Source organism: Dermacentor andersoni, chromosome 10 (genome assembly GCF_023375885.2).
Source record: "Dermacentor andersoni chromosome 10, qqDerAnde1_hic_scaffold, whole genome shotgun sequence".
NCBI lineage: Eukaryota > Metazoa > Arthropoda > Arachnida > Ixodida > Ixodidae > Dermacentor > Dermacentor andersoni.
The window spans coordinates 43,781,508-43,792,762 of NC_092823.1; the positions used below are offsets into that span (position 1 = coordinate 43,781,508).

At 46.3% G+C, this 11,255-nt stretch overlaps 1 protein-coding gene across 1 annotated transcript in view; it reads left to right on the plus strand.

Moving 5' to 3' along the window:
- The window catches only part of LOC126546326 (globin-like), a 29,923-nt gene extending 19,543 nt beyond the window's left edge, over positions 1-10,380 (plus strand). Inside the window, exons 3-4 of the mRNA XM_050194511.3 lie at positions 1,271-1,453; positions 10,151-10,380. Coding sequence (XP_050050468.2) covers positions 1,271-1,453; positions 10,151-10,237 — 270 coding nt within the window. The 3' untranslated portion in view covers positions 10,238-10,380. The remainder of the gene's footprint in view (positions 1-1,270; positions 1,454-10,150) is intronic.
- The last annotated feature ends 875 nt before the right edge of the window (positions 10,381-11,255 follow it).

Consider the following 11,255-nt stretch of genomic DNA (forward strand, 5'->3'; position numbering starts at 1 on the left):
ATAATTGCCACATTAGCAGAAATGCGGGTCCCCTACGGGGGACCCCCATTTCTGCTACTTACCCTACTTACCAAAAACAATAAAAGAATGGAACCGTTTGCCAGAAGATTTGCTCAATTTGCCCAATAATGATTTTTTTTTTCTATCGTGTGATATCGCTCGTGAAAGACAACTGCCTTTTTGTATATAGCTCCGTGTTTTTCTTCAACGTACGGTAAACAGCAAAAGCTTACGGGATGCGGTTTCCCCTTCACATGTGAATGTGTGTCCAGTAATGATTCTTTTTCTATCGTGTGATATTGCTCGTGAAAGACAACTGCCTTTTTGTATATAGCTCCGTGTTTTTCTTCTACGTACGGTAAACAGCAAAAGCTTACGGGATGCGGTTTCCCCTTCAAATGTGAATGACTGCACTGTTAATGCATGACACTTCGTATTTAATGAATCACTGTGTAGGTGGCGAAGGCTACTGCATGCTGGTACATTTAATTCGAGGCTGTGTGACCACGTTTCGCGAAAATTCAGCTTCTTGGCATATCCTGCGTCCCGTAAACTTTAGCGGTTGACTGTACGTGTATTTAGACAGAGACTAAGGCTTAAGCTAATGCATCGTATACATATCAAAGTCAGGCAGGTAATAATCGTTCTAATTATCTTTTGGAACCATCTTATGTATGCGCTCGGTGTTATAACAGTAAAAGAAATTCCTAGAATATTTGCAGAACAATACATTTCACTACTACTACTTACCAAAAACAATAAAAGAATGGAACCATTTGCCAGAAGATTTGCTCAATTTGTCCAATAATGATGTTTTTTTTTTTCTATCGTGTGATATCGCTCGTGAAAGACAACTGCCTTTTTGTATATAGCTCCGTGTTTTTCTTCAATATTCATCGTTTGGTCTCTTTATATGCATTCTTTGACATACCATTACCCTGGTATCTACGAATGTGATGTGCACGTTCTAGATCATGCTAGTAGTTTGCCTGCATGAATACGTATATAAATGCGTCCGTTATTAATCTGTTTTCTTTAATCTTCTTGAGCACAGAAACAAGCAATTTCTCTTACCGCACTTGTTAGCCGTACGTTTCGCTTTCGAGGCGATGTAAGCATTCCGCAAAAAAAAAAAAATTAAATATGAAAGAACGCACAATGCACCCCCTTTACCACCTTGACTCTCTATAGGCTCCTCGGGATAAAATTTGCAACTTTGACACAATCGTCGACGCTCCGTCATAGCGCAAGTGGTCACGCATCTCCCCAGACGGAGCTGGTGCGGAAGAACGTGCGCAACCACCTGAGGCGTCCCATGGGACCCCAGAACTTCGCCAACATGGCCGAGCTGCTCGTGGAAGTCATGCAGGACAGGCTGCGATCTCGCATGACTCCCGGAGCGGTCAGGGCCTGGAAGACGCTGCTCGCCTTCTGCCAGAAGGTCACCGTCGAGGTACGATTCCCTGTTTGTTCCCTCAGAAATAGGGGAGTTGAGACAAAGTTATACGGGAAGCTATATCGGACAGGCGTACAAGAAAACGTCGAAGGCGTACAAAGAAGTTCGCGTTCTAACGAGATTAGCATTCTTTGGGAACTTCGAGCACACTGTCTTTCTCCCTGTCTTTCTGTCTACCTGGGCCTCTAAACTGTTTTCCCGCCATCTTGGATTACTGGGTGGTACATGGTATTATGGGTGCAGCATCGAGCTCCTGTGCGGGGGGAACTGGGTTCGAAACCAACCGTCGGACCAGTTTGGGTCACTGGGCTTGTACCGTGCTGCTTTTCCACAACAACAACAAAAAATTGTGCAGATCCCACGCACACGGAAATCGACGCTATGCGAAAAATTTCGCAGGCTGCTGGCCATTGCGCGTTGTTCGGGATTCCGCAAAGCGTTACCAGGTTGACCAATGTATTTGTGTAAGCCCAGTATTTGTGTGTGTGACACCAGCAGTGAACTAGCGTTAACGCTAGTGTGTGTATGACGACAGCAGTAAAACGACGACGACGGCAACGACGATTGCACGATTTTTACGAACGATCGAATCGATGTGAACGAGCGGCGACGAAGAGCGAGATATGGGAAAGAAACGCAGAAGGCCAAATGCTCACTGACGGCAGGACGTGGTACCACTTGGAGCACACAAGCGGGTGAGCTGACGGCGATAGTGTGACACAACCTCTGAAGCCCGTGTCCTTTTATAGCCATTCGGACGAGTAACGTGGCGTGATTACTCCCTTTGACCGAGTCGTGATGACGCTGCCATACTGTAATTCGATGCAGCATTGTCGTACTCTTGACACTATGTGCACCAGGAAGGAGCAGGCCTCGATGTTTGATTAAGCGGCCTGGCAATCAACGTTCGTGGGAAACTTGCTTTTCCGATCGCTGTTTGAACGGAAGCAACGATCACCGGTGTTCTGCTGCCGAGATGCCGGGATCTTCTTACGCGTGCAACCTGGCTCGAGCGCCGAAGGCATGCGAGAATCAGAGGCGAGAGTCGGATTACGAAGCTGGAATGACGATGCAATGGCCATCACGGCATCCCGAACACGAGGACATCTAGCCCAAGTTAGTCGACAACTTGGTCCACTTAGTCGGCACAGTAGCGTCATGACGTGCATGCATGCATGCACGTCATGCCTTTATTTCATTCTTGTAATGCTTGTCATGACATTCATAGGAATCGTGTCATGGCTTGACATACGGATCATGGTATTCATGCCAGTCATTTTAGGACATACATGGCATGACTAGTCATTAATGCCGCACATGCATGCCATCACACGTGTACCCAGTATATGTCCAGTTATAGAAATGCGTGCCATGTAATTCATTCCATTATGGTCATCTGATTTATGACATTCATGTCATGGCATGATTGTCATTTATGTAAGTTTTACTTTCATGTCAGGATATCCATGACATGAATGAAATTACATGACATGTATCACATGAATGACGTGTCATGCATGTCATGACGTAATTATCATGAATGACATAAATGACATGAGGTGATGGCATCGTGGTCATTTCGTTAATTGGATATGTGTTACGATATGCATGAAACAGATTTCAGCATTATTTATCCATTAAAAAAGCAAGCTTCGCTGTATATGTAGATTCCAACACGATGCATATGCAATGGATCTGCCGCAGTATTTCATTCTTTTCTCAAACTTTGAGGTGTGCTTCAAAATTTAAAAACATAATTACGGGGCTTTACGCCCCAAAACCATAATCTGATTATGAGGCACACCATAGTGGGGGACTCCGGATTACTTTTGACCCCCTCGGATTCCTTAAAGGGGCCCTGAATCACTTTCCATCGAAGTGGAGAAATGCATTTGAAGTGCAAATAGGCTATTTTAGAAACACTTTGCCGCAAAAAGTACTTCAATGCGTTCAGCAGAAGCGGAGTTATTAGCCTTCGTAGAGCTGCAACAACCTACAAGATGACCTATCAACAAGTCCATATAGCTACTTATACCGCATATGCAGTATTCGGAATTGGGCTGCAGTGAAGTCGTCGTGTCAGCCCAACGATATCCTCGCGTTACCCGTGCCCAGCGTCAGCTTCTGGAGAAATGATGCGTGTATATTGCTCATAATTGCGCATAAGCGGTTGCTGCTCCTAGGCATATTTTTGTGCCAAACGCAGCAACAAGCACCAACCCGAAAGCCCACGTCTACCCCTGAACGAAGCCGCAAATGATCTGTGTTTGATTACTGAACGTGGAATGGAAATTGTGTTGTGACATTCAACCTGAGCCTTAGCTTCGTTCGTCCGTCGCGGTGAATGTGATGTGAATATATATAGGAGTCTTTTCTGAACATTTCTAAAGGCGCAAAATCCGATACATCACATTTTTCAAGCAGCTACAAACAACAACAAAGTACTACTTTGTTGTCCTGTGTCTAGTGCTGTTACTGTACTGTGAACGTCTAAGAAGAACACATTGATATGTGCTGTGCATAATGCAGGAACGTAGGTTCACGGCAGGCGCTCCTGCCATAAGGTTTTTAACCTTTCTGCTGAGCCTCGCAGGCCGCTTACGGTTAGCCAGTTTTGTGGAAATAAATATTATTACTGTTATATTATTAATGTTATTACATGTTATAGTTCCTTCACTGCAATTATAGCGATCATCCAGATTTCTTAAGCTAGTCATGTATTTAACCGGTATTAGATCAACATTGTTACGACATGCTAATGGGAGTCATTTCAAACTTGATTACTCAGTCAAAGAAAGTACAAAGGAAAGCCTCAATGTCCATTCCTATCTGGTATTCCTAAACAGATTCTATTTGCAGAATTCTACGCCCGCTTGAATTGCTTGCAATTCAATGCTCAAAGCTGGAAAAACTTATTCTTTTTCTTGCTCTCGAAAGGCTGCTTCAATATCTATAGCAAGCTATAATTATTCATTTCGAAAGTGTTAAGCAATGACTGTATCTCTAAGCTTATCAATGCGATTTTGTTCCATGAACACAAGTTTTCTTTCTCCCTCTCATTCACAGCCATGGAATGAAACCATTCCCTTTTATAAGTTTCAGGATCCAAACATTAAGGAGTTTGTCCTGATCACTTGTCCGCATGCTATAGTGTGCCTGTTTGTATCAAGTTCTGGTGCTGCCATAAGAGTGATGTAGGCATTTTTGTATATATGCTGCAACAAAACAATTTAGTGAACTTCATTTTGAAACCTACAAGATGTGGTCACAGAGTAATGATCACATTAATTAGCAAAAAATGTTTTTGGTAAATCCATGCAGGCATGCAGGATGTTGTAGTCGGAAAATTTGCACTGCAAGTGCTGCTTTGATTGCTTTCGGTTCAGGTTTTCTGGTTGTACGGTATTTAAGTTTATGTAGTGTCTTACTGATGTTACACTGTTATTGCCACATCAGTGTACTATACGCGCCTGATGTTTGTTCGTGTCTTCATGATTAGCAACCTCTTCTGCATGTTTGGTAATTGTATATAGTCTCCTTGCCTAATTGTTTACCTCCATATTGCATGGTATGTGCCTGTTGTGTTTCAAGTTCAGGTGCTCCTGAGGTTGTGTTTCTGAAGGGAGTGATAGTCGTCATTGCATCTCACATGCTAGCCGGCATAGTTTCTTGTAACCAGGTTCTGAGCTTTTGAAGCAAAGAATTTGGGTCGCAGGCTGCAACTCTACTCTGTCTAGGTGCTTGTTCGTTTGCTCTTTCTCGTAAAGCATTGTAAAGTTGGAAAGACCTGTCAGCACCCGACGCCTGTATTCCATGAGTTGTCTTTATTGTGCTCTGCTGGTAATTCATACCATACAATACCTTGGACACAAGTACAGCATCTGCGATTTTCCATGGTATCCGCTCGTCCACCCCCCATGATTTTGAGATTATTCTTTTCACTGGTGTAGAATTTGTGTCCAGGCATGTCATTATTGTTTCTCCCACGTGCTGACTCTGCCATCTTGGTGAGCTGAGGATCTGGGGCGGTTGACTTGCAGATATATTTGTCAAGCTATGTGAAGCACAACGTGAAACCTGGGATAGTTCTTGATTCTGGTCTTATTTCCGACATCGATGTAAGCTGACTTATCAGAAAATGAGAGGCCAGACTGACTAAGAAAGTTTGCCATGTTGTCGAGAGCTTGTTGCATCATTCATTCATCATGTTGCATCATTCATCATTGTCGAGAGCTTGTTGCACGAAAAAGCGAAATCGAGAAAGAAACAATTTATGATAACTGAAAGGGAAGCTCATTACTTTTCGAAGCGAAATCACAATGCCTTAGAACACGCACCTATATATAAAGCGAGATATAAGAAGGAAGAAGAAGCATGTGCTTGCTGCGGTAAATATAGGGAAACGATGAGCATGTTTCATTAGAATGTGAAGATATCTGCCCAGCTGTGCCCAATGGTCGGAAGGTATCTGACCACTGGCCTCCTTGAAACCCCTGGGTTCAGCGAGAGCTGGGGGAAAGTAAACATGTCCGCAGTAGAGATTAGTAAGAGGCGATTGGAAGATTGGTGAAAGAAAAGTATGGAAACGACAAAAAACGGAGACGTAGAAAAACTAAGTTCACAATATGGGATCAGAAAATTTGGTTATGGGAATTCATCGTGGGCTCTTTCTTTCTTTTTCTCATTTTTGTCTTTTTAACCTAGGTAGGACATTAGGCAGTATAATAACGAGAGCTTGGTGGCACAACCCAGCGCCCCGTTCCAGAGGGGACGCTCACAACATCCGTCCATCCATCCATCCAAGCACGAGCTCACAAAAAAGAATTCTGCAGGTCCCACGCACTGAGGGAATATATTTGCAGGTATACTGGCTATCCAGCTCCATTTGGGTTCCTTCGAAAGACTACCAGATGGACCAGCGGGCTTGTGTAAAACAAGCAGTTATGTTCGACGCGAGCCTGTGTTGCGAAGGCTGTGACCTCTAGCAACCGCCTTCGCACGCGCTGGGAGGCCGCGCTGCTCAGCCTCGCCCTTGAGGATCAACTGTGGGCCGTCCGGTGGGTCTATGATGCCGCCAGGACCCACGAAATCCTGGCCCTCGCCTAGGCGCGGCCTTTGCCCCCCCCCCCCCCCCCCAACTCGCAGGACACGCTATAAAGCCTACAGAATGAGTGCCGATATCCAAGGCGGGGGGGGGGGGGGGGAGTGCAGTTTAACACAGCGTACCAATGCGTTAGCTGCTACGAAGCGAGAATACGACTAACTGACTACGCTCCTGCTCGTGAGGCAAGGAAGAAATACATTCATCCCAGCGACAGAATTGAAGCTAGCGCACACACAAGTACTCTAAGCTCGTGCTATGTCGGACGTATACGTATGTGCCAGTCGTCTCAAGGAAGGACAATACAGTCGAACGCCTTTATAAACAAAGTGCTTGGGGCCTCCGAAAACCTTCATTATACAGGCAACCTCGTTGCTAAGGTCGCGCAGCTCACAAAAGAACCCTGGCAGAGTTATTCCTCTCCGTTCCAGAGGCGTTCGTTAAAGGTGTTCCACTGCACTTGGATGCGACATGATGGAAGCATGCTTACGGTTTGAATATCGTGCTTCTGTGCCTGGGTTCAGTCCCACCACGAGCCAACAGTTTTTCACAACATTGCCACTGGAGCCGATCTCCGCACGCGCAAGCTCATATGCTATCGCTCACGACTACCGTAGTCACTATGGTAATCTTCATAGGCTTCTTTCAAATGAGTCGTCATTGTCAGGTCAACTGGAAAATCTTAGCACCTTTCGTGAACTGCTTCGATAGCAACAAAGACCTCTTATCTCAGAATCTCCCATGCAAAGCCCGTAAATAGCACGAACGCGATGATGAAGGTCCTATTTTGCAAGAACGTGCATTTGAGAGCCTCGAAATTCACCGACGATTACGATACTCCGTAACGCGAAATTTGAGAGCAGCTCTTCGCGATTTATTGGCTCTCGTGGACAATCTGATTCGTGCGGCACGTTGCAAACGGAGCGAAGTGCTGCGCGACTGCCTCGCTAATCTGGAGATCGCGAAAGCAAGCGCCTGGGTGAAGCACTGGCGCGATTCATAGCCGCCGGCGCAGACAGACCTACGCTCATGCAGCTCTTTGTTTCCATATATGCTATCGGTCGACGCGCTTACCGCATGCCATCGGTAAACAAACGACGGCGCACCACTCTGCCGCCATCTCGTAGCGGTCGTCGCCGCAGAGCCCGTCTTGTGCGGAACTACGCTTTTCTTCTCACCCTTTCGCCATACTCTCCTCCTCCACTTTCCGCCTCATGCTTTCACCGTAGCCTCCTCCTCCGTTTTCCTCCTCAGGCTATCTTCGCTATCGCCGCCTTTCATTCCTCCGATGTGGAGCTCCGCGTTCGCTCTTTCATCTTTCGCTGTGCTCATTCGCTTGGTTACAAGGAACGCCGAGTCACGCCAACGCTAAACGCAGGAACAGGAGCTACGCTTTAAAAAGAAATCACCGCCCTAGCACTCCGTACAGATGGTGAACTAGCGAAGCTGAAACGTGGGGCCCCGGTGTTTATCATTGGGTTCATCCAGATGGTTCATTAAACGACGGCTTGGTAGTCTGCCGGATCCTCGGCACGCATTTGCTGCTTGCGCTCGGCTGCACGAGACTGTTCTTGTGCCCGGGCTGCAGCGTCGGTACGGCGTAGACGAGCTCGTTCCCGGTTCTGCTCGCGGCGCTGCTGATTGAAAGCTGCCTGCTCCTCAGGAGTACGTATGACGCGTCGCCTATACCCATTTCGGAGCCGGAAATTGCTGCGCGCACGCTCGGCTGCGACGGAGAGCAGCGACGGCGGAGCAATTGGCGCAGCTAATCCAACACCACCTAGGTAGCACAAGGCCTTTTCACTCCGATCCATGACGTCATGTTACCTGGCCTGATTGCCATAGAATCTAATGGGGATGCTCCCGAGTAGGCAACAGTGATTTTGACGTCACCGCTTTCATCACTCCAGCCTTGTTAATCAAAATTTTGGGCCAGGTAGCGTTACGTCATGGATCGGAGTAAGCAGGCCTTGTGCCATCTAGGTGGTGTTAGCTAATCACGCACCGCTCTTTCTTTTTTCGCGCATGCGCATGGGGTTGCGCCGGAGGAGTTTTCGGCGTACAGGCGACCGACAAACGGACGCACGTCCGTTTGCAGCTTCGCTATATAAAATTTAGGAGGACGCTTAAGCTCGCCTTTAAGAGGAAGCTTTACCTCGGCCCCAACTCCGGTGCGGCCTATTCAGAGACATGTAAAACACATAAACGCTTCTCTGAGGTAACCCCTGGAATGATTTTAATAAAATTTGTCAGAATTTAGAGAGAGGAAGTTAAATTCTAGTGACTGTTGGAAGCGGCATTTCGATTTAGATGCTGAATTTTGTTAAATGACTTTTCAAAAATTCGGAAGTTCGAAATAAACAGAAGCACGAAGTTTACAAATTAATAGATCTGAATCAAGAACAGATATCGCGGTTCTGTAAACGAAATCCATTAGATCATTCAAAGCGGACAAATTCGATATGTCAATTTTTAGCTTACGTGAATTCGTTTCCTTTTGTACAAGGATTCTGCAAAAGCTATATTTTCATATTACAAAGTTTTATTTCAGAATAATGTTTAACATATTAATTTTGTCCGCTTTAGATGTAGTATTAGATACAATTCACGGAATTGTGATATCATTTTTCATTGCTGAGTTACAGAGTTGTAGCCTTGATAGTTTCGTTTTTTGAAAACGTGCGATTCTTGCAAATTTTTTTTTGTCGAAGAATTAGACGATATATGCCGAAATTTTGAAACCCACAGTCACTATAGATTTTAAGTTTTCTTTTAAATGCAATAAACCTCGTCCAATTTGGTGCAGTGGTTGCCGAGAAAAACGAATTCACCTTTTACATGTATTTAGATAGGAGCACCGGAGCTAAAGCTTCCTGACTGCTTCTCACGCTTCCCGGCAACTGCAGCTTATGTTACCGTAAAGTTTTCCTGGAAACGCTGGCGGCAAACACTATGGACGAAGGCGAGCTTTCCGGTTTTCTTTTCCCCCCTTTCTTTTCTTTTTTTTTTCTTTTGGTGAAGTTGCAAAGAATCGCGCGGGCCGCGCCTCTCCGAGACAGACCTCAAACGGCAGCTGAAGAATGGGTTTGTGTTTGAGTTCCGCGTAACATAATTACATTTTCCCGTACATTCAAATTGCAATCAAGCGCTATCATTTCTGTACGTTGTGTCGAATTCGTATTATTTCACGAATTTTAATTCTGACGCATTTTACTTTGAGAAATTCAATTAGTTCAGTAACACCTATGTGCCACGCGGAGGGCCTGCGTGGTTCTGGATACGTGGTTCGGTGCGATTATCTCGGACGCCGATACCGACACGGATTTTCTGCTACACGGGGCCCTTAACGCTATCGCGTTAAAGAGACATTCTGCTCCGGGAAGGGTAGGTTGTCTCCTCGCACCCCTGTGCTTGACGCTTGATTTGCTTTTATTTCGGCGACCAGCTGCTAAACTTGTTTGTGAAATTGCAAAATTCCTGCGGTAAAACGCCCCCTGACGGTGCTATACAATTTACAGAGTATAAATCAACATTTCTCGCTCGGCCTCTAACACTTGACTGACTCTCCCTCTGTCGACCGAATTATTGCGCAGGTCTACGCTGAGCACAAGAGGGCCATCGAGGTGGGAAAGCCCCGTGGAATCCTCTCACCGCCGGCACAGCCGCCAGCCGACAAATAGAGGGAGCCAACGTCGGCGGTAGCAGACGAAAAGTGGCCACAGCATATGGCGTGGGAGGGCGCTTATTTTAAAGGGCGGTGCTTGTTCGCATACGTCATGTAAAATGTCACCTCCTTCTATAAATCGACCTGTCCGATTCTAGAGCGCCGTCTGTTGTCCTTCGTTTATATCCTGCAAAAAAATTCATCGATTTCTACCCTACTCGTTTCCGCCCTCATATGTACCGGGTTCCGAAATGGCGGCATACCACACACGTTAGGTGGCGGTAAAAAAAAAAAATGTAAGCAGACTAGACTACAGTTTACATCTACGTAATGCGAAGCATTACTCATTACCTAAACATAACGTAGATGACGCTACGTAGGTGTTTGTCGTAGTTCTGATACCCGCTGACACAAGTTGACGGCAACGAGGTTCGTTGAAGAGCAGCAACATACCCAGCGGCACCAGGGGCACATGCCCTATAATAGACCCAGTTGCACAAACCCATGTGGCCAATACCCAGTGACACACATCTTTAGACTGCACTATTTGCGGGATGGGCCCACAAACACTCGGAGAATGCTTCGCATTGTACGTTATAGCATACTTAGATTGTGATGCCCTTGACACGAGCTTCCGCCCTTTCACACTCTCATTGTATTGTGACGTTTCTATACCTAGCATCGCTTTTGGGATGTCGCGCACAGCGCGACTCGCTCGCGTCCGCTAAGTTTGCCCCTAGTTATCTGTGAGATAGCTCCAAAGTGGGTGAAGTCCGCCCATAATGCCACAAGGAAACGCGTTTTTAACTCTTTCGGAGACACGATAGCCCACGACCACCAGCGAAACAGGTAGAGGGCTGCTGTGCACGCCGTTGACACGCCAGCTCACACGCGGGCGTTGACACGTGATTGACAGACGGCCGTGTCACTGGCCTTGTGCACAGCACTGCTTTATTCTCAATTCGACACCCTCGCCGCTAACACGCCTTCGCTCGTTGCCGCACCCACCCGCTTACGCCTTCTCCCCTTCAGAA